The following is a 24583-nucleotide window of genomic DNA, read 5'->3' as shown; positions in this document are numbered from 1 at the left end:
AGGTCTTTTGCAGTTGATCACCTTACAGTACTGCTGTTACTTTGTACAATATTCTCCTGGTTCTGCTCACTTCATTTTGCATCAATTCATATAAATCTTTCCAAGTTTCTCTGAAACCATCCTGTTATTTACTTTTTCTTTCTTTCATTTTTCCACTCAATAGTATTTTATTTTTTCTTATATGTAAAAATAGTTTAATATCCATTTTTATAAGATTTTGAATTCCAATTTTTTTCTTCCTACTCTCCTTCCTCCAAATGGCAAGCAATCTGATACAGTAGTTACAATCAAATTTTTTTTGAGATAGAGGTTACATTTTTTTTGAGTGGAATCTTTAAAGTTTTTTTTATTTTCAAAATATATGCATAATTTTCATCATTTACCCTTACAAAACTTTGTATTCCAAATTTTTTTCCCTCCCTTCGCCATACCCACTCTCCTAGATCCAATATATGTTAAACATCTGCAATTATTCTATACATGTTTCCACAATTATGTTGCACAAGAAAAATCAGATCAAAAAGGGAAAAAAATGAGAAAGAAAATGAAATACAAACACAAGAAAAGCAAAAACATAATGCGGTCCACATTCAGTTCCCACAGTCCTCTCTCTGGGTGCAGATGGTTCTCTCCATCAATATACAATCATATTAAACATATTGGTATATTAGTCATGCTGTGAAAGAAGAACAAAAGGGAAAAACCACAAGAAAAAATACTCCAAATCCAATATTCTGTATACACCTTGTTTGAACATAGTTATTTGCATTTTGTTTCCATTCTTTACCACCTTCCATTACACAGTAAACTTTTAATTATTTCCTATTTGTTCCTATATATAACATACATTTATTTGCATATTGTGTCTCCTTTTATTTCTTTTATTTTTTTTAATAACTTTTTATTGACAGAACCCATGCCAGGGTAATTTTTTTTTTTTTACAACACTATCCCTTGCACTCACTTCTGTTCCGATTTTTTTCCCTCCCTCCCTCCACCCCGTCGCCCAGATGGCAAACAGTCCTATACATGTTAAATATGTCACAGTATATCTTAGATACAATATATGTGTGCAGAACCGAACAGTTCTCTTGTTGCTCAGGGAGAATGGGATTCAGAAGGTAAAAATAATCCGGGAAGAAGAACAAAAATGCAAGCAGTTTACATTCATTTCCTAATGCTCTTTCTTTGGGTGTAGCTGCTTCTGTCCAGCATTGATCATTTGAAACTGAGTTAGATCTTCTCTTTGTCGAAAAAATCCACTGCCATCAAAATACATCCTCATACAGTATCGTTGTTGAATATATAATGATCTCCTGGTTCTGCTCATTTCACTCAGCATCAGTTCATGTAAGTCTCTCCAAGCCTCTCTGTATTCATCCTGCTGGTCATTTCTTACAGAACAATAATATTCCATAACATTCATATACCACAATTTACCCAACCATTCTCCAATTGATGGGCATCCATTCATTTTCCAGCTTCTAGCCACTACAAACAGGGCTTGTGTCTCCTTTTAGAGTAAGCTCCTTGAAGACAGGGACCTGCCTTTTGATTTTGAATCCTCAGGGCTCAGCAGAGTATTTAGCACAAAGTAAGAATTTAATAAATATTTATTGGCTGACTGCCTGAACTACATCACCTTCCTAATGGTATTTGGTAATTGAGAAGATACATGACAAAAATAACCAAATTCAGTCGCACTTTTACATGAATCTGACTTTTGTAATCATAAGACCATTTAAAAATATCTAGACAATATCTACTTAGGATGTTTCTTGATAGGAGGCATAGAATGTGGTCTTAAAAAAAAAAAAAAATTGCCCCTTTATTATCCTGAGTCACTAAATGGGATAGCAGCATGTAATAGGGACTAGAAATCTAGGGGACAGAAAGTGACAAAAGTTTCACCCTTTGATTTGATTTCACATCTATGTATATATGTGTGCATACATATGTTTATATATACATATATACACACATATGTACATACACATAAAACAGACCTAATTAATTGACCTTTATTCATCCATCTACTCAAAGGCCAATTACTCATGGAGCTCCTACATTGTAGTACAAGGAAGGTGCCAAAAGAAAAAAAGAAAGAAAAAGAAAAACTACTGGTAAGTGTTGTAGGAAGTGTTGTGAGGTAATTATTGTGGGGGAGGAGGGGTGCAGCTGGAAATAAAAATTCCTAGAGAAAAGGGTATTTGAATTAGACTTTTAAAAATGAAGAGAAATCCATCAGATGAAGAGAGAAGCAACAAAGACAGAAAAGTGGATATTATGTTCAGGAAGGTAGTAATGGGTCCAGTTTAGCTTGAGTAATAAGAGCAGAAAGAAGAAGAGATCAATATAAGGGGAAAAGTCTGATATAGTAGAGTGGCAACAGCTTGTGGAGGCCCTTAAATACAAGTAAAGGAGATTGAATTTGACTTGATGGTCAATGAGGGGGTCCCTAGGGAACTCTGCCCAGAGGAATGACATGACTAGACTTACCCTTGAGTATCAACTGGAAAAAAAAAAAAGGGGGGGGGGCCCTATTTGAAGAAAACTTGATTCATGAGAATCTGGCTAAGTACTTTATAAACCTTGAAGGGTTCTAGAAATGTGAGTTATTTATCAAAGTAATAGCAATGTTCTGGGATGATCAGCTGGAAATGACTTTGCTATTCTCAGCAATACAATGATCCATAACTGCTGTGAAGGGTTTATGATGAAAAATCCTATCCATATCTAGAGAAGGAACTGATTGCATCTAAACAGACTGAAGCTGTCCCTACTGCTGCTTCTACTTTATTTTTCTTGAGGGTTTTTTGTTAGTTTATTTGTTTTTAGGGTGGGTTATCTATGTTTTCTTTTACAACATGATTTATGGAAATGTTGTGCATAATTTCACATGTGGTTTCTTAAGAGGGCTTGGGGGTAGAGATAAGGAACATAATCTGGAATTCAAAAAGTTTTAAAAACAAATATTAAGATAGTTTTAAACATAATTAGGAGAAAATATTAAATAAATATATTTTCCCATTTTATCTTATTTAATATTTTCTCCCAGTTTCATTGAAAACAAAAACAAACAAACAAACAAAAAAAAGTTTTGAGTTCTACATTCCCTTATCCCCATCCACAAACAAAGAAATCACTTATGAAGTTATGCAAAACATTTCCATAAAAGTTAAGTTGTGGAAGGAAAAATAGATCTCCCATCCTAACAAAAATAAAACCTTCAAGAAAAATGAAGTTTAAAAAAAAGAGAGTGAGCAAGAATGAGCAAGAATGCTTCAAGTTGTATTCAGACACAATTAGTTCCTTCTCTGGGTATAGATAGGATTTTTCATAAGTCCTTCAGAGTAGTTGGCTGTGATAATACATAAATTTTTTTTAAAAGACATAAAAGTAATGTAAGTTATTATTGTTCTTTCAGAAAGGTAAGGGGATTAATTTGATTTTATTGAGGAATTCCAAATAATTCCATACTTTCACTCATTTCCTCAATTATTTAGCAAGTAACCTGAAATGATATAATTAGCAAAAGTTACAAATACTTAATTTGCATACAAATTTTCAGAATAACTTTTGTTTAAGGTCAATTATTACTGGATTAACTTTTTTTATATAAAAATGAAGGGTTAATTTTATTTGTTTTTATAAATACAGAATTCATCTCATTTTGGTCTCCAATCACATCCCAAGCTATAGAAACTCAAGAGTATAGAATTAGTCCTATAAAAAATTTTTACATAGTATTTTTTTTTCTAAACACATGCAAAAATAGTTAACATTCATTTTTGTAAAACTTTATGTTCCAAATTTTTCTCCTTTTCTCCCCTAGTTCTCTTTCCCCAAGACAGCAAGTAACCTAATATTGGTTAAATATGTGCAATTCTTTTGAATATATTTCCATATTTGTCATATTTTGCAAGAAAAATAAGACCAAAAAGGAAAAACCATGAGAAAGAAAGAAAAAAAAAAAAAAAAAAAACAGGCAAACAAACAACAGCAAAAGGTGAAAATACTATGTTTTGATCCACATTCAGTCTCCATGGTCCACACTCCAGATGTGGATGGCATTTTTTACTGGGTTAACTTTTTAAAGAACTAGATCAAGAACAGTAAATACACTCTCATGGGATTGTCAAAAAAAAAAAAAAAAAAAAAAAAAACGGCATCAGAAGCCAAACAGTTTAATCCATTTTACAGATGAGAAAACTGAGATCAGGGAAACTCTGGGACCTGTTCCAAGTCACATGGTTAGTAAGCATCAGAGGTGGTATTTGAACTTATCTTCTTAATTTCAGAACCAGAGTTTTTTTTTTTTTTTTTTTTTTTTTAAAGTCTATTTAGTAAGAAGAAATAAAACAAGAGACAACACTGGATTGTATATAGAATATAATGCTAGCCTTTATTGGAAAAACAAACAAAAATGTAGAAATGAACATAAATGTTGGGAGAGAACAGTTCACTGAGGTCTTTTCATAATAAGTTAGAAAAAAGAAGCAGATTATCAAGATAGAATAAGCAGTCCACAAAAAATATATTTTTGGTTATAAAAAGTTCCACTGAGCAAAGAGCAGCATAAAACCTTGTTAATGAGTTTCCACACAATTAAAAAAGGCCATTAAAAAAATTGTTTACAAAGTCAATCACATTCTAACAGAAATAGTGTCCTAAAGGCAGGTAAGTTCCTAGTCAGCCACTCCCTATCCTGTGGCTGTCACTGTGCATACTAATTTCACAATCAGAAATCACAGACACTAGAACATATTTGCCAACGGGCAGTGAAAAAGCAGGCAGGGATCAGCTCCTGTTTTTGGCTCAAGGATGCTGAGCAAACACACTAAGTTCAAGAAACATAATAGAAAACAAAACATGGCACTCGTAAAAGCAGAAAAGCCACAAAATCCAGAGCAAACTATTAGTTTTCTTTAAGAAGCTGGACCAAAACAAGGTTTGTACCTAGAACAAAATATATTAACTTTTAGTCTGACAGGAGAAACAAGCTGGCAAACCATTACCTTTTGTGCTTTATAGACACACTTCAACAAATTATTAATTGAAGATCATTTTTCCCATTTTTTTTTTTGCTTTAAAATTCAAGTTTACAAATTTAATTTTTAAAAAACTCTTCTCTCCCTACTTTAAAATCATTCAATTTCAATTCTAGCTTGCTTCCAGTTTTAGGCCTCTGAGTCTTTTAAAAGATGTCCCCCACATCTCCATTTAGAAAAGAAATCCCCTTCTAAAACTTTTTTTAACAATTTAAATCAGGGAGCAGATATGTCTGACACAATGGTCAGAGACAAAATGAGTCTGCTAATTTGGAAAGCCCCCATCCAAAAAACAAAAACAAAAAGGGTATTTTGGTTGTCCCCCAAAGCACAGCATAGATTTTTCAGGAGAGTTTTGGTTTCAATTTTTTTTAAAAGGTGTTTTTAAATGAGGTCTTGCAAAAGGATTATCAGCTGTAAGATCAGATGTCCTGGATTTCAGTTTGGAAGACACATGAGCATGCTGCCATGTGATAACCAGATGGTGGAAGCCGTCTGCATGATGTAACTAAATGTCTTATTAGAAATGGTGGTTTGTGGGACTGGAGGTAGGAGGAAGGGCTGGTTTGGGGGAGGGGAGGTTGTGGGGAAAGGAAAGATGAGGGAGCAAGAACCTGTGATTTCATCAGAGTGGGAACTCCCAGTGTAAATATTTCCTCCATCAAAGCAAATTGTTGTTGTTGTCTGTCCATCATTCTCAGAGGACCATGACATCAGGGAGGGGATGCCATGACAGGCAAGTGAATTGAACTGAAGGAGGGCTGGGCAGAGTTGCCTGCCCAGAGCTATCTGGGCCTTAACCAAAGCAAATCAGCAGCTTCTCCAAACTCATAATCTCAGTTTCCTAGGGCATTAAAAGAGTTTAAAGGCATATATATATATATATATATATATATATTGGGTGAAGAGGTTTTTCAAGGGTCATTGTTGAAAAATTATCCTTGCATATGGTTTGAAAATAAAAAACTCCAATTAAAAAAAATGTTAAGTGATCTTTGCCCCATGGTCGTACAGTCACTATGGGTGGGCGGTAAGACGCCAAGAACAGTTATCAATTTTGTACCATATAGCTCTCAGCATCACAAATTTATCACTCTCATTACAAACACATAGGGTTGGAATCAACAATTTTCATTTTACTAAATTATAAACTACTCTTCAAAACCTTGATATTTCATTGAGACAGAGCTTAAGAAGACAGCAAGGGTCTATTATTCTAGCCTTCTGTCCCATGGAAAAACTCCTTCTTTAACAACCCTGTCAGAAGGCAATCCAGCCTGTAGTTCTTGAATACCCCCAAGTGAGAGGAAGGTCACCCTTTTTTGAGGTTATCTATTGAATCAGCAGTGGCAGTAAACAAAAATTATAATTATTCAGGGAAAAATTATGAAGCTGCTGTATACTTTCAACCCTTCTTCCCACTTGACAGTATATGATTCATTTATAAATATTCTTTTCTGTTGAAAGGAAGAAATAAAAGTCCCATCATATTTGCTATTTTCCCCTCAATTCCTTAGAAATTAAAAAAAAAAAAACACAATTTTAAAAGATTTTGCCAACATTTGATCTTTGGAATCCACTAGGAGTTGCCAAGACATAATCCTGAATTCAACTTTATTTGGACTTCTGAATAATCACTTATTTTCATTTTTAAAATGTGCAGAAACCTTGAATTGTAAAATCAAGTACTACAACCAAAGTCAGCCAAAAAACTTAACATGCCTAAAACTCAGATATATGTGTTTGTGTGTGTGTCTTTAACTATAGGAAAATGAAATTATGCAAAAAGTCATAACCTGGAAGCTAGTCCCTTAAAGACAAATAAGGCCTGCTGTGCAATTACAAACAAAATGTCAGATTTCATAGATGAAGAGATGATAACGTTCTTCATTTATGCTGTTAAGTCATATCATTTAAGTACCAAAATATTTCCTTTATTTCACTTTAATAAGCATTAGTTATGTGTCTACCCTATATGAGGGAGGATTCAAAAATGAAAAAAAAAAACATAGCTTCTTCTTTCAAAGAGCTTGCTATTCATTTGAGGAGAATTAAATGGGCCAAAAGGGAATGACATTCAGATGAGGAAAATACAAGAAGCATAGAATTTGAAGACAGCAAAAAAGACTCAGACTATGTTTCCTAGGTAAATCTAAGAAAGGAGAGAACACATTCAGCTGTGGGGAGAGAGATGGGATTTGGGAAGACTTCTGAAAAGAAATACAATCCAGGCATGAGGGATGGCGGGATGGCCTTGCAAAAAAGCAGAAAAGTGGGAGACAATGATATAAAGAATAGGACACTGGACTTTCAGTCAAGAAGATCTGGATTCAAGAACTACTTTAAATACCTATTTGATTCTGAGCAAGCGACTTGATCTAAGATCCTTTCCAGTTTTTTAATCGATGATCCTATGTCAAGTATAGATAGCATCAGACTGCAAAGTTGGTTGGAATACAGAGAAAACAGGGAGGGAAATAAGGTAAAATAAGAGTGGAAATGGAGATGGAAGCCAGATTAGTTACAAGTCTCCCAGACTGAGAAGTGCACATTTTCTTAGTGGCCCCTGATTGTCCATAGGGAGGTTTTTTACTTTTTTTTTTTTTTTTTTTTTTTTTTTTTTTAATTCACAGAAATATCTATCTAACATCAACAAGGGACAGAAGAACAGGTTTTTCTTGAAATATGGTCTGCTCTCAAAAACGCCATTGCTTACCATAGTATGTAACATATGGTTTTTATTGTGGACAAAGCAGTGATTTGGGTAATCCAAAACATGTGCATGTATATATTTGATGATTCTTTCTATTTCCTAAGGCTCTTCAAATTGGGGAAAACAATAAGATGAGTTTGTTCTCCGAGTACAGATGACTGATAACAGAAAGGAAGTAGCTTCCAGACATGCGAGGTACCAGGAGGATGCTCGCTGGTGATTCACAACCTGCTGTAAATAATCTACAAAATTTAGTCTCTATATGAACAATTAGCATTTCAAACAAAGCCATCTGCAAGTCCTAAGGCCTAACTAAATCTGGTCAATCAGGGATGAGGCAACGTTTGCCAACTCATATCCCACTCACTCCATCCCACAGTGGTCAAGGGAATGGGGGGATAACAGGAAGTTCCCAAATCAGAATGCAGTCATTCTGCACTGGCAGGTCAAAGTGTAAGGATGCTTTGTGAAGGCCACCATTGGCACAAGGAGCAGGTATCAGAGAATTCAACAACTATGTGTGGTTATCCTATAATGATAATTACCAAGTGTACCTCGGGTCAGAAAAAATCAGCATCACAAGCACAGGATGGGGAAGACGGGGCTAGACAGCAGCAGTTCATGAGAAAGGCTCTAGGAGTTTTACAGAAGTATAACTTCCAAACTCAATGTTGTAGAGGCTAAAAAAAAAAGTCACTGAGATCTTAGCCTGCATTCACAGAAGTTGTGTACCCACCAAGGGAGGTGACAGCTTTGCCTTATTCTGCCTTGGTCAGATTACATCTGGAGAGCATTGTGTTCAGTTCTGGAGGTGACATTTATAAAAGGCTATTGTCAAGACAGAAGCGGTCCAGAGGTGGTAACCACAGATGGTTAAGAAACAAAAATCAATCTCTATGAGGAATGACTGGAATAGCTTGAAAAGAAAATACTTTTTTGTTGTCAGGGGCTACAAGAGGCAAAAAGCATGATTCCAGCTTCCAAATATCTGAACAGCTATCATGGGAAAGAGTAATTAGGACTGTTTTTAACTTCCTCCAAGTCAGAGAACTAGCAAATAGGATTTTGAGCTCTTCTGGAGTAGTGTGTTCTCTACTTATTACTTGATATAAGAAATAAAACTTCCTAACCACTTAGCTTGTCCAAAGGCAGAATGAGCTGCCTCAGAAATCAGCAAGTTTCCCCAACTAAAAGTCTTCAAATAAAGGCTGGAACAGACATTTGTCACATAAATTGTAGAAGGTTCTCTCATTACATTGTGTGTTGGACAAGATTATTTTTAAGACCCCTTAGAACTGTGAAATTCTGTGATCCTAGGAATGATGCTGCCTTTTAGCCTCTCCCCTTCCCTAATCAATGTAAATCAAATCATTAATTAAAGTTTTGGGAAAACAACCTTTCAAAAGCAGGAAGGGCAGAAATGGACTTGTGATATAAATGTAAAAGCAAATGTGCTCCAAGGACTACTAAGGTCCATTTTGAGTCCAAAGTTCCATGATCCCAAACAAATGTGATATTGATATATCAGCTCTATAGAATGAAAATTACAGATTGAACCTAGGGGTTTTAAAAAAAAAAAATACATAAACCTAGGGTCTTTGATAGATTATAGATTATAGATTAAAAACAATAGCAAACCCACACTAACTATTCTGCTCTCCATTTAGCTGCTAGGAAGAAAAAAAATTTAATCAAGGCCACCACCCACTTCATTACACTGGGACCACTGGTTACTGGCCTCAGAGGACTAGAGGTAGCCAATGGAAAAGATAAGTAAAATGCTGTAATCTCTAGGGGTATATAGATTGAACCGAAAGGGAAGAAACTCAAATATATAGTGGTTCAATTAAACAAGTCTAATGACAATAATTTCTTAAGTGATCAGGAGAACAACATTCAAAGACAAAAGGGAATTTAAAAGATCATTTTACAGAGAAAGAAACTGAGGTTCAGGGAGATTAAATGACCTGCCTAGGATCACATGGCTAGTGTGTTTGAGGCAGGATTTGAAATCAAATTGTCTCAATTCTATTATATTATGCTCCTTTGAGTACAGTAATCTCCTTCCCCCTGCCTGACAAATGAAAACAGAAGGTCCAAAGGGTAGCAAAGCAAAGGTTCCCTCAGGCACAGAGAAGATACCCTGTTTTCTTACAACAGAATCAACTCAATTGAGTTTTTTACTCTATTCTCAGGAGATATGGAAATGAGATTTATATAAACAAAGCATGTGATCTTTTTTTTTTTTTTAATCCTTTGGTGATTTTAGATCCAAATTGACCACTTGGGAATTTTAATCCCTTCTAATCACCTAAGGATCAACGTGAGATTTTTTTTTCCTCCCTAGCTAAAGGAAACCCATGCAGATCACAGAGTATCAGAGGATGGGACCATAAGGTCGGAGTTGGAAGGGATCTGTTACGACATCAATTAAACAACCTCCTCATTTTACAGATGGGGAAACAGAGAGCCAAGAAAGACTAAATTATTACCCTTGGTTATATAGCTAGTAAATAAAATAGCAGAGCTGAGTTTTAAACATGACTCTCTTTCCATAGTACCACACTGCCCTTAGCTTACCGAAAGGTAAGACCAACACCCTCATCTTATGGATGAGTGAGCTGAGATCCAGATCCAGGCTTCTTCCCACTTCTTGCCCCTAAGAGGGAATGTGAAGAAGGGAATCAAGATAGGAGATGCTTGAGCTGTGCCAGAGCCTAGGTACCAGAGCCAACATCAAGCAGGGTGCAGTGAATGAACTGTGAGCCATAAAAACAGAAATAAACTGAATAAGGGATACTAAGAGGTACATCCTGGCATCCCAGCCACAAAACCCCAGATTAGCCAAATGGCTCTGACCATCCTGGATTCAGTGCATTCATGATGTCTACCCTTCCGCCTCTATCCATCTCTAGCTATTCTCTGGCAAACATCAGACAGCTAACTATTGAAAGATCATCTGGTACATCCACTTAGGAAAATAACAGGCATAAATAAGAAGTATTTCTTATATTCTCTCTTCCTTAACTGAGGAAAAAAGGAAAACGACTTCACTTCAGAAGCCTTTGATCATAAGGAAAGACAGGACATGGATCTATGATTATATTGGAAGAGGGAGCTCCCAGGGAGGGACTTCTATCAGCCCTACAGGTTGGTACCTTGCTATAACTTATAAAGTTTCCTGGAATGACGAGAGATTAAGTGACTTGCTTGAAGTCAGAGAGCCAGATCATGTCAGAGGCTACCCCAGAAATCAAGTTTTAGCAGGCTTCAAGGTCAAGTCTTGATCCACTTGCCCCCAATTTCTTACAGTAGCTTGCAACCCCCCCACAGGATTTCATAACTGAATGTAAGAGTCAGAAAACTATGATTTATTATCAGCAAATGTCAGGTTTGTTTACCTATTTTTAAATATTGATATATCCAGGTCACAGATTTCTCAGACAAAAAGGAGTCACAAATGGAAAAAGTTTAAAAATGTGCTGCACTAAACCAGTCATTAATAATGAAGGAGGGGCAGAAAGAAATAAGAAAGGCAGATCATAGCAAAGCTGCCTGCTCTGGTCCACAGAAAAAAAATTGTAATTTTTTTTTCTTTCCCCTTCTATACCTGGGGCAAGAGGAAAGGGGGAGATACTATGTCAGGCACTGGACAGTATATTCTGGGGAGGTATTCACAATAGTAAGAGCACAGAAAACTGTGTAGAGAATAAGAAGTGACAGAGTTCTGTTGGGTTTTTTTTTTCCCCCCCCCCATAAATAGCAGCTCTTTTTCTACTTCATTCATCTGTCAGGCTCCTGTAACAGTCTGTACATTCCTGCAGAATGGCCTTCTATGTATGTCGGTGCTATATTCTGAGCAATAGTGATGTTCTCCACCACCTGGAGAAGTTGGACTGTGCTGTGTGTGCTCAGAGACCTAAATCTGGGAAGGTACCAAGTCCCAGGGGCAAACTATTCCTAGAGAAGAAATGGCACCCTTCAGGAATGCCCCCAAGCCTCAACCATGGCTGGGCAAGTTTGGTTTTCTTAAATCATAAATAACAATGCAGTGAAATTTCAAAATAGAGAGATGGAGGGGAAAGGCAGAGAAAGAAAGAAGGGGGAGGTTGGGACAGAACAATGACAGATCAGTGACATTTTACACTTTAAAATCCAGGCACACAAAAACTTAAACAGAGCAACGGACATTTTGTTTTGACAATGTATCATTGCTTACAAAAACAGCCATCAATATTTTAAATGCAAGCAACATCCTGCCAGAAGCCAAAAAAAAAAAGGCACACGTCTGCAAGACAGAATTAGGAAAATATTTACAAAACAGTGTCAGAAATTGGTCTTTTGTACTTGCCGAGGCTTTTCAAAAGTGCCTTTTTGCTTATTAGGCGAGGCACGCATTAAAACATTTCTTCACAGCATCCCTACAAAAAAAAAAAAAAAAAAAAAAAAAGTATAAATAGAAACATAAGTATAGGAAACCAGAAATTAATCTTCAATTTCATATAGTCAGTAGAACCCTCTAATTAAGGCAAGAAAAGGAAGGCAATGTAAAGATAACTTAAAAAAATAAAAAATAAAAACTAAGAGAAACCAAAAACTGGAGATGTGGCTTATACTTTAAAGAATAAATACTAACACTAATATAAGCCCTAAAGAAAAGAATCCGTATGGACTTTCTTCACCCCATGCTATGAGACAGCCTTCTCAGGGGACAGACAATAGGTCCCTCTTCAGACTCATCTTGGTCATTAACTCAAAGAGATTTTCTCCAGACACTTAAACACAACTTCACACTTTACACAGTGATCATAATCCCTCTACCCACTACAACACAAAGGCTCCTAATTCCCTGATCTCTTTCCTTCTACAAGGCCCCAGCCTTTAGTTCAATTAAAAATGTTAGTAGCAGCAGGAGAGATAAGGGGTGACATTTGTAATTGAAAAGACTTTAAATTCAATAGCATATGGCTCAGTTAGAAGAAAGCTCAGAGTTTTAGTCCAACTTCTTTATTTGAAAGCCCTCCATGAACGTAGGCTATATAAAGTAATATAGTAGGTCATAGATAATTTAAGAAATCAGAGGGTTTTTTTATTTCTACTTATTTTATTAGTCTTTTTAATTTTTTTATTTAAAAAAATTATTCCCACCACTGACAATTAAATTAAACACATGGGAATATGAATAGTTAGTAAATAATTAATCCAGAGTAAATTCAAATTCCCAGAGAATTATGCAAAGATAAAAAATTTGGACATGCTGATTACCATCAAATCAGAAGTTGTCTGCTTATTTTTAGATATAGAATTGATCTCTTGTATTTAAAAAAAAAGTTTTGCCTCATATAATTTTCTGACTTTTTTAAATTCCCAAAACCTAAGTGTTAACTTAGGCACCCTCTACAGGGAATGAAGGGTGGCTACCCTGTGTCAAAGTCTATCACTGCTATCATCATTAGTTAGGGCTTATTTCAAACTAATGGTCCCATGCGAAGCCATCCAGTCCTATTAATGTTTGCTCATTCTGCAGCTGGCTACCAACAGAACCTGAAAGCAGCGGCAGAGGGGTGAGTGACAAGGCAGTCTTTGATAAAAATCTTCTAACATTTGCAAACTCTCTCTCTCCTATTATATCTAGAAATAGTACTTTTTTTGGACATCAGTCATTAAGAAAAGGTTTGGTAATTGTAGATTTAACTTTTAAAAGAGAGAATAAGGAACAAAGATCACAAAGTGCCAAAATTTGAGGTGTCTGATGACATAAATCGCTATTTATACTGTCTTAATATTAAAACTTTAGAGTTGGAAGGCACCTGGGGTCTAGAGAGGTAAAATACTGCTCCAAAGTCACACAACCATTTAATTCTTGCTGTAGCAAGAATATAAATAACCCAATAATGTTATTTCTAGTTAAAAGAAGTTTTAAGAAATTCTATTATTGTCATAATGAAGAAAGGAGAAAAAAATATTAAAATTCTTGCATCAAATCCTCAATAATACTAATAATCTATTTGCTTTAAAAAGGAATATGCACTTATTTTCATTTTTTGTTGTTTGCTTACATTTTGTTTTCTTTTATTTTTCCTTTTAAATCTGTTTTTTTTTTTTTTGGTGCAAGATTATTGTATAAATATGTATGCATATATTGAATTTAATACATTTTAACATGGTTAACATATATTGGATTACTTGCCAATCTAGGGGAAGGAATGGAGGAAGGAGGGGAAAATTTGGAACATGTGATTTTGTAAGGGTGAATACTGAAAAATTATCTATGCATATATTTTGAAAATAAAAAAATTTTAATTAAAAAAAAAAAAAAAAGAAAGAAAGAATATGCACTCATCAGGCTGGTTTCAGAAAAGCCAGGAAAGACCTAAATGAAATGATGCTGAGTGAAGTGAGTAGAACCAAAAAAGCAACAAGATTCTGTGATGATCAAGTGTGATGGGTATGACTCTTTTCAACAATGAGGTGATTCAAGGTAATTTCAATAGATATGATGGAAAGTACCATCCACAACCAGAAAGAAAACTATGGACACTGAATGTGGATCAAAGTACAGTATTTTCACTGTTTTTGTGTGTTGTTTTACTTGGTTTTTTTCCCCTTTTGATCTGATTTTTTTCTTGCTCGGCATGACAAATATGGAAATATGTTTAAAAGAATTGCACGTGTTTAACTTATATCAGATTGCTTGCTGTCTTGGGGAGAGGGAAAGAAGGAAGAGAGGGAGAAAAATTTAGAACATATGGTTTTGCAGAGATAAATGTTGAAAACTATTTTTGTATGAATTTTAAAAAATAAAATGAATTAAAAAAATTAAAAAATATATACACTCAAGGATGGTATAAAATGTCAGTATTAAATATATTGATATAAAAATAGAGTGAACCTTGCTTACCTTGCAAATGGTATGTAGGAAAGACTGTACCTAGAAAGAAAGAAAACATTCAAATCAAAACAAAAGTATTGATCTCTTTACTGAAAGGACTGAAGTGCCCACACCCCCTTACATCACTGCCCTTCTGCCCAAAGTGTGCACGTACACCTTTGCAAATCATTGGCTAGGGGAGGCTCATCTGTGACTACAGAATGGCAGGCCATGTGGAGAGTAAATTCTATGATTTTAACTTTGTCAGCAAAACATTCTATATAAATAAACTAAACTACAAAACAACAAATGACCAATCAATGAAAAATTTTAGATAATTAAAAGGAATACAAGACTCAAAATAATTCCAAATTTTAAACTCTTCTCCATTTTATTCATATATGTGTGGGTATACAGAAACTTTATTTTGTCCTTTTGTATAGATTTGATTTGATTTTGTGCTCATTATATCTGGAAGTTTCTAAATATCCTGTATGTTTATATGCTTCTTACATTTCTTAATTTTGAATACACACACACACACACACACTCACACTCTCATTCTGTTTCTCCATTTGGGTGTATGATTTATATGTGTGTATATATATATATATATATATATATATATATATATATATATATATTATATATGTGTAATATGTATATAATGTATTGTAAAGTACTATAGATTGTGTTGCCAGTCAGTCTATATTATACATGATCTTAATGGATAATATGTGGGGAGTGTATGCTATAGGAGTAATGTATGTGAGAATGTACATATGTGTGCATGTGTGTACATACATGTCACATCTTATATGCCTGCGGTTTGTACATTATATAGATGAATTCCACATGTTAGACAATATATACACATATACAATACATACATATAAAGAGACAGAAAATGAGAATGTGTATGCATTTAAAATGAAGAAAATGGAAGATTCCAAAGGCATATAGATTTGTGTAAGAAGCCTCCAGATATGATTATAGTAATCACAAAACAAAATGACTTTATACAAATGGGCAAAATACAGTTTGTTCTCAACATGGAAATCATTTTGGAATCAGTAGCCTATATAAAAGTTAGACCAATCACTGGAGAAAATGATGGCCAAAATAATACCAGATTATAAGAAGAGGTAAAGATTTAATAGAATGTGAACAGTCACAAACCAGCCTATGTAATTATGAACTTACTTTTAAAATAGGCCAAAAAAAAAAAAAAAAAAAAGTTAACATAAAGACAATGCCTCCAAATATTAAAAAAATTTTTAACAAGTCTGACGTTTAAAAAAAAAAAAAAAAAAAAAAAAAAAAAAGTCACCACAATGAAGAAATCAAAAAAGTCCAGAAACTTTCTGAGCAGGCAAACATTCAATCTCATTACTAAGTAGAGAAACACTAATTTGGAGCACAAGTTCATCTGCAACACAGAGAACAATGAGAATATCAGAGGCCTTACAGGCTTACAAAACAATGAAAAGCAATGGAAGAGTTAAAAGCTATTCATAAGTAAGGGGCAGTGTCAGCAATTAGATTTTTCAAAAAGACTTCAATTCAAATGAAAGTGATAAAAGAGATCCTTGCTGTGCCAAATGAGCTTGACACAAAGAAGCCAGATGCTCATTACTTTTCATAGCCCACTCTCTTCCCATATCTTTTTAATCCACCTACTTGACAGGTATCGACTTCTACCTCCTTAAACTATGTTAAACCAGAAATGCCAAAGTTGGGGTAGAGATAAGACAGAAGTACCGTTTTAAAATTACTGTCTTCATCTCTCCCCAACACCTCCCCCAGGATTTTGCACAGAATAGGCACCTGATGCATGATTATTGTTTGAAATAATGAATAATGTTACTTACCACGTCAAGGCCAAAGATTGCAAAATGCAGAAAATGAGAGCAAGTCCCTTGTTGTGCCACTGCAAGAGAAAAAAGTAATTATGTTTTGGATTTTTCTTTTTAATAAGTCTATAACTAGACTAAGCCCGGAAGCAAAGAAAACAATACTCACCCAGAAGGCGGAACACAGAGTGAGGGCAAGACACAGCTACAGGGAAAAATGAAGATGTTCATTAAAGACATTAAGAAACAAAAAAGTAAAACCTAAGTGTTATGTATTAGCAAAACATATACCTCATGTAAAAAAGAGTAGATGTTTAAAAGTCTGCTTTTCTCCGAGTGATTTTGCTCTAACCATAAAGACTCCCCCTCCCCATTTTAAAACTGTATCTATCCATATTTCCTGACAAACATACAATAATACAATTCAGACATCATAACCTCATAACCACCATGCCCCAAAATACCTTTCCCTTCAAACAATTGCACATACACATGCAACAGAAGAGTTATAGTCAGATTAGCTAGCAAAATGCCACATTAGTTAGGTGGGGAAAAAAGGCTTCTCTGACCAAAGACCATCTATAATCCTCTTCCTCTGGCAAGGAGCTAAGAAACACTGTCCCACAAACAAATATAATCTTCCCCAAAATGTATTTGCATGCAAAGTGCTACTTAAAAAATAAATAAATAAAAACTCTCCTAAGTAATCAAGTCTTGAGGGAATACATGTTGACATCCAACATCTTAAAGAGGTAGAGGGACCAAACGGTTTTCCTAGGCCTCTGAAAGCTATCATCAAAAGAGATTTGTGTGGGTCACACAAAGAATGACTGGGAAGACCTAAAACTTGTGAATTCAGCCACTTATGTCTCCTCCTTCCTGGGATCTTAAGCAAATGGCAGGTAGGTTACTCCATAGCACAGGCCTCATAGTTTGCTAAATGATACAGCAAATATAGAAGCAGAAAATACAGATGTAGACCTGTCCCCTTCAGTAATGAAGATAATACAAGAATAAGAATGTGCAGTAAAACCCAAGGTCACAATATGACTTGCATCTGAGAAGGGCTTCAGAGAACATCTTAGCCCAAATACTATTTTACAAATGAGGAAATGCAAGCCCAAAGTTACATGGCACCAATGAGAAGTATGACAGGAGTTCAAAGGAAGGAATAAGCTAGAGATTGAGTTAGATGATCTAAGTTCCCTTCCCTGTATAAATCCTTTACTTCCAGGTGGGTTAGAATAGTCAGGGGAGGCTTCAGAGAAGGAGTGGTACTTGCGCTGAGCCTGGAATGGAGAAATAGCCAGAGAGATGAGAAGAAGGCACCAAAAGTAGAGGAAACGGCATCTGCAAAAGTGCAGAGAGTAGGGAATGAACATGGGGAAGGGGAGGGAAGGTAGAAGGATGGGAAAGAAGGCCAAAGGATACATTTCAAAAGAACTAAGGAAAGAAATACAAATATTGAGAAACTAGGTCACACCAATAGAATGGGTTTTGTATTTCTGAAATAAGCTACATGGCAACTGGATTGAGTATGTTTCCTTCTTCACCAAAAGGTAGGCTCTGCTCCTTTAATGAACCTGTCGGATAAGAAACTATAATCTTGACAGGCATTGCCCTCTGGAGGAGCTCAACAGAAATGGCATTTCTAGACCACCAATGAGCTACTTCTTAAGGTAGTTTTGGTTTTTGTTTTTTAAACTAAATGGAAAGAAATTGTGGTTCTTTATTTTAACATTCTAATTCTAAAGGTAGTTCAGAGCAAAGAAAAAGAAAGTAGCATACAAATTACTATTTAAAAAAAAAAAAAAAAAAAAAAGTCAGACCATCAGAGAATTAAAAACTCCCCATTTGGAAACCTGTTAGAATGCAATCCTTACCAGCATCACAATGGTAGCAATCAGTCTTGTAGGTTCAAACATGCGCTTCAATTGCTTCATTGGTCCCATGAGAAAGATAGTACTGCAGAAAGGAAAACACATCCTGTCTGAGATCAGCAGGACTAGGCGAACACAAGGAACAGTGTATTCTTCTTTTCCCCAACCCCTCATGACACATCCTGATGCACGTATAGTAAAGATATCCTCTCCATAATCACAAGTCAATGTGCACATTAAACCCTCCGTCCACAAAAAGGCTCAGATTTTAATAAGCTTGATTATAGTTTTAAGAAGAAACTCTCCTCCCTTTGTATTTGAGGTTTGAATGAGACCAGAGGGAGGGAAGAGAGAAATTAGCAACTAAGAACTGAAATAAGCAATGAGGCAAAGTATAAGAAGGTCTGAATAACTTAAATGATTCCTCCCTGAAGCCTGGTGAAAACAGCACCTCCTGTGCAGGAGATTTTACTACTATGATTGCTAGAAGTGTTTAATGTCCAACATCGGCCAACACTACGGCACCCAACTCTGGCCAGAAACCTTACCTACTTTTCTAAGGGGATTGTTCCACTCACTGGTCAATTCCATGACTTCCTTTGCCGAGTTGATAAATTAAATATGCACTCTCTTCTCAAGAGTACACTTAATTTATGTTTATTGCTAAACATTAGCCAGCATGTCAACTTGTCATTAAAAAACTGAATTATATAAATATAAGTATATATAGATATATATATATGAATATATATGTGTGTAGATATAAAATATATATTATGTATATTATATATACACACACACACACACACTTTATAGCAATACATCAGAGCTATAAAGTTAGAAGTCATTTAGTCCAGATATCTGATTTTATAGATAAGTGAAACTCAGAATTTAAGTGATTGGCCCACGATCATACAGGTAACAATTATCAACGCCATAATACAACTAAATACCCAAATACCAACTGTGTGACCCTGGGCACATCACTTAACCCTGTTTGCCTCAGTTTCCTCCTCTGTAAAATGAGCTGTAGAAGAAAACAGCAAACTGCTTCAATATCTTTGCCAAAAAAAATTCTAAATATGGTCACAGAGTCAGACAGGATTGAAAAAAAACTCAACAACAAAATCATTATTACAGATAATGATTTATTTTATTTTTTCCCTAGGTAACAATGAGAGAAATGTTACCTTGGAATTTGACCAGGTCTTCTGGAATTTAGATCAAATACATACATATTACAGTTTAGATGAAGATGATAATAATAATAAATAACAATAATGCAGCTATTCCTTCCACATCACAAGAGTTAAGGTCGTGGCACCCACCGTGATCTGGAAAATGTACATTAAAAATTTTTGGCTCTCATTTCATAACAGATGTCATCCAAATTATTATGCTATTAGAAGATAAAATGTTAATATTATACAATACCATACATATATTTTATGTATTTCTGAGTTTCTAAACATTTTCTGTGTCATGTCATCTATGCCTTCTTCAAAATCCCTAAAGAATTCTATTTAATATCTCAAAACTCAATGGGAAAAGTTGTGATGTCAAAGGAATACATGTAATATGTTCTCATTGCATACATATTCATATTATATATTTGTACATTTTATTTATATTTATATACACATATTTCCTTCTTATATAAATAGCTATTATTCTAGAAATATTTATCAGCATTTTCATCTTAGGTGACTAATTGCACAAAGTTCCACAGAAAGAATGCTGCTTTAGTTGTTTTGTGCTTATCTAATTTGTAGTAAATGCCATACATAAACATGTGTCTATGTGTGACACCAACACAGAAGACCATCAGTAAACAATAGATGTGTGTGGATGTGTGTGTGTGTGTGTGTGTGTGTGTGTGTATATATCTGTGCACATGTGTGACTGACCAATACAGAAGACTTAGTTAAAAAATAGAAAAAAATAAGTCAATATCTCTAAAGGACTTTTAGTTTATGAATGATAATATTTGTATAGTGTTTACTATATGTAGGTAATGTGGTACTTTATAATTGTCTCACAATTTTTTCAAATTTACATATTTATATGTATAAAATCTCCTTTCAATGAATAAAAATCTGCCTCTCTCCTACCTCATCCCCCATTGGAAAAGAAAGTAAAACAAAACCCTTGTAACAAATATGCATAGTTATGTAAAATAATTCCCACACTGGCCATATCCAAAAAATTACATGTCTCAGTTTGCACCCCGAGTCTGTATATCAGGAGGTAAGTAACCTGTTTCATCAAGGGTCCTCTGGAATTGTATTTGGTAACTGCACTGATCAGTATCAAGTCCAAATTGTTTTCCTGGTTCTGCTCATTTCACTTTGTATCAGTTCTCCCCAGGAGTCTCTGAAACTGTACCCCTCTTGATTATTTTTCATATAGAATGATAGTGTTTCATTACATTTATATGCTAAAACTTTTGCAAGTATTTGCAGTTGATGGAGAACTCCTTGGTTTCTAATTCTTTGCCAAGCCAAAAAGAGCTGCTGTCATATTTTTTGTAAATATGGATTCTTTTTCTCTTTCTTTGATTCCTTGTCAGGTAAAATCCGAAGAATGGATCACTAGAAACACAATTCACATCCCCAGCTTCAGGCATTTTCTGGTTTTGTCAATTTAAGCAATTCAATGGGTGTGAGGCAGATACTCAAAATATTTGCTTTAAGTTGTATTTCTCTAATTATTAGTGATTTGGACCATTTTCCCATATTGTTGTTGCTAGTTTAAATTCTCTCATGCACTATTATTCTTATTTTACAAATGAGGAAACTGAAGCTTAAAAAAATTAAATAACTTGTCAATAATCCTACAAATACTAAGTTTAGAACCAGAGAAGATGGGAAGATATTACCAGAGCAAGTAATACATTTTTAAATAATCCAATCACTCTTTACATACAATAAGAAAGCACAATGCTTCCCACGTAATAACTACAATAATTCAGTTCAATACAATTCAAGTTTTTTATGTAATATGTATAAGACATTATATGCTCTGTGTCACAAAAACAAAAAGAAAATTATCTTTGTATTCAAGAATCAAAATGATTATATTCTATTAGAGAAATCCAATGTGTTCACAGAAAAAAAAAATAGATATAAGTAATTTGGGGAGGAAAAATATATTATTAATAACTACAACTCAGATTCATATAGCATTTTGGAGTTCCTCAGAAAATCCACTGAGATAGGTTATATTAGAGTTAATCCCATTTTACAAATAGAGAAATAGATGCAATGATGTTAAATTACCATAGACAATCATTTGTCATAATGATAAATTTATTCTTTTCATCCTCTATAGAGATCTACACAGTTGTAGAAACAGCAACATAGATGTAGATGTAGAATAACAAAAAAGAGATGTTGTTGTTTGAAATTAAGCTATGGAGCAAAAGGTAAATCACAGAAGGGTTTATAGACTGTTTGCCTAAATGAATGGAATGAATATAAGATGACAAGATAAACATAATATATGGATATAAGGAAGAAGATAAAGAGCTTTTATTTTGTTTCTATTTTTTTCCTAGCAAAAAAAAATGCTACTGTTTGGACTGAGAAAGGTAGCTCCAAAAATGGTCAACAGGGTACTTAATCCTAGTTAAGTGAGGATATAAGAGCTCCTAGTGATCTTCACTGAACTGTATTCCAGCCTTTTTCTGGAATTCTCTACCAAAAGCAGAACAGAAAACAACTTTTTTTGTCTTAATAAACATTTTATTTTTTAAAATGTGGAGGGATCAGCTAAATATAATTATTTCCTGACTATTTCTTTCCAGAGCTTGTGAGAGTTGAAAAGAACTGCAAAAGGTGATTACAGTCAATGACCTTTGAATAATAATGGGAAAAAAAAGGCTGTAGGACTGAAATAGGCAATTACTGTCCTTATTTTCAAAAAGGGCAGAAAGCAAAATTTGTAAATGATAGGTGAACTACAGTGAACTTCACTTCAACTTCTGGCAAAATTCTAGAATGTGTTATTAAATGGATTGTTGATGATTATATAGAAAGGAAAATAGTAATGATTCCTGAGAAGAGACATGGCTTCATTAAGACTAAACTAACCTTATCTCCCTTAATGACAGGGCGAATTCCATTTGGGCATGTGCCAAAGACATAATACAGCTAGACTACAACAAGGTATCTAAAACCATTTCATGCTGTTCTCACGACAAAATGGAGAGGGCTGAACTAGATAAAAGCATAATTAAATGGATTCGAAACTAGCTGAATGATTAGAACCAAAAAGTACAAATTAAAAGCAAATTAAAAGGTTGGAAAGTCTCTAATGGAATGACCCAATAATGCAATAGGACAATAGATTTAGAGTCAGTAGTGAACTTAAAGGCCATAAACACCATCCCCCAAATCTCATTTTATATATAAAGAAACTGAGCCACAGAGTTATTAAGTTACTTACACAATTACTAAAAGCTATCTAATCTGGGACTTGGACCCAGGTCTTCCTCACACCTCACCCAGTACCCTATTTACTATGACATGCTGCCTTAGTTTCTTGGTTCTTAATATTTTTTCAATGGCTTGGATAAAAGTATAAAAGGCATTCTTATCTAATAAGCAGGTGTCAGTCTGAGATGAACAATATATAGTAGATGAAAGAATCAAAATGCAAAAAAGCCTCAAGAGACAAAAATACTAGGCTGAATCTATTGAAATTAAATTCAACAGGGAGAAATGTAAAGTCTCTTTGTGGGTACAAGTAGTTCTATGTATTGGCACAAGACAGAGAAGAAAATGGACCATGTGATATAAATCTGGTGTTTCGGTGGGCTGCCAGCTCGATGTGAAACAATAAGGTGATTTGACAATGACTCTCTGGCATCCAATGAGAGGCACATTGTCCAGAACAAGGATGGAGAGTCCCTTTGTATTCTGCCCCGGTCAAACTACATCTCCAACACTGTGTTCCCATTCTAAGTCTCACATTTGAACAATCACAAAGGCTTGCTGGGACATGTATAAAGAAACAGAATGGTACCAGAATGGTAAGGAGGAAAGAAGCATATCATTAAAAGAAGAAGTGAAACAATTGGAGACAATTAGTCTGAAGCAAAAAGGCCTTTAATGGAAACATAACTGTCTTCAAGTATCTGAAGAGCCATCAAATAGAAGAGAGATTAGACTTGTGTTTCTTGATTTGGGTGGGGGCAGAACTAGAATTGATGGGAATAAGTTTTAATATAAGGAAGTAACTAACTCCTAAGAATGACAAACTTTGTAGATGAAATACATGATTGGACTATGGCTCTGGATGGGTTATATCTTCTTGAAAAGATACAAGATAAATAAATTAATATTAAACATTAAAAATTAAAAAGATATATTAAGGTAAGGAAATTAGGGATCAATAAGGAAAAGCAAGCTGGGGAAGAATTTGGGTGACAATCAAGGTAGAAAGAAATAAGTGATTTTTACTATGCAGATACACTAGAAACCCCTTGGACAGAAAAATAAAATAGATGAGTTCAGGAAACATTTCATAAATCTGATACATAATACAGTTGTGATGGGGAGCTTTAATTATGTAGCCTTTTGCTGGAAATCTCTACCAAAAATAGCAGAAAACTTTTTTTGTACTAATGATCATTTTATTATGTGGAGGGATCAGCCAAATATAATTATTTCCTGACTATTTCTTCCCAGAGCTTGCGAGAGCCAGATAAAGTCTAACATGCATCCTGGATTCAAAGCAGGTTTCAAAGAGATCAGAAGGATAAGGAGGATCCCATATCCTACAATGGATCCCACTTCTACAGTAGAAGTCAGCACAGGATAGAGGGTAGACTCAAGAACAAAAGCCTGAAGATACAAGAAACAATTCTGACGAGGAAGAAAAAGGCAAATCTGTAGGAAGAAACCAATGTGGATACAGAGGTAACTTATCAAACAATTTCAAATTTTTAAAAAAGGTATATATAGAAGACAGAAATAAGTCCAAATATACTTAAATTGATTATGATTACTATTTGGGATGGATGAAATAATAACAATACAAAAGAAAGAAGGCAGTGACACTCAATTTTTAGTTATTCTGAAACATAGCAAAAATGACTAAAAGATAATAGCCAAGAAAATAATGAGGGCATTAGCAGTTCTTGATGAATTTAAGTTACCTGGCCCCAATACACTGCATCCTCTTATACAGAAATGGGATTGCTGAGCCAATGA

General features: G+C 34.6%; 1 protein-coding gene across 2 annotated transcripts in view; it reads right to left on the bottom strand.

Annotated features, from left to right (window-relative positions):
- Positions 1-4379: 4379 nt before the first annotated feature.
- SFT2D2 (SFT2 domain containing 2) overlaps positions 4380-24583 on the bottom strand; it is a 35112-nt gene continuing 14908 nt past the window's right edge. Inside the window, exons 4-10 of one of the 2 annotated variants that reach the window (XM_031936847.1) lie at positions 18372-18453; positions 17767-17838; positions 16658-16693; positions 16507-16565; positions 14666-14695; positions 12116-12185; positions 4380-4959 (exon numbers count right to left, since the gene is read on the bottom strand). In XM_031936847.1, the coding sequence (XP_031792707.1) occupies positions 12146-12185; positions 14666-14695; positions 16507-16565; positions 16658-16693; positions 17767-17838; positions 18372-18453 (319 nt within the window). In that variant the 3' untranslated portion in view covers positions 4380-4959; positions 12116-12145. Of the gene's footprint in view, positions 4960-7644; positions 12186-14665; positions 14696-16506; positions 16566-16657; positions 16694-17766; positions 17839-18371; positions 18454-24583 lie in introns of those variants that run through there. The other variant, XM_031936848.1, reaches the window with a different exon arrangement.

This window comes from Sarcophilus harrisii, chromosome 4 (assembly GCF_902635505.1).
Source record: "Sarcophilus harrisii chromosome 4, mSarHar1.11, whole genome shotgun sequence".
NCBI lineage: Eukaryota > Metazoa > Chordata > Mammalia > Dasyuromorphia > Dasyuridae > Sarcophilus > Sarcophilus harrisii.
Note: the sequence above shows the minus strand (reverse complement) of the source record. Positions and strands in the feature narration are given on the sequence as shown.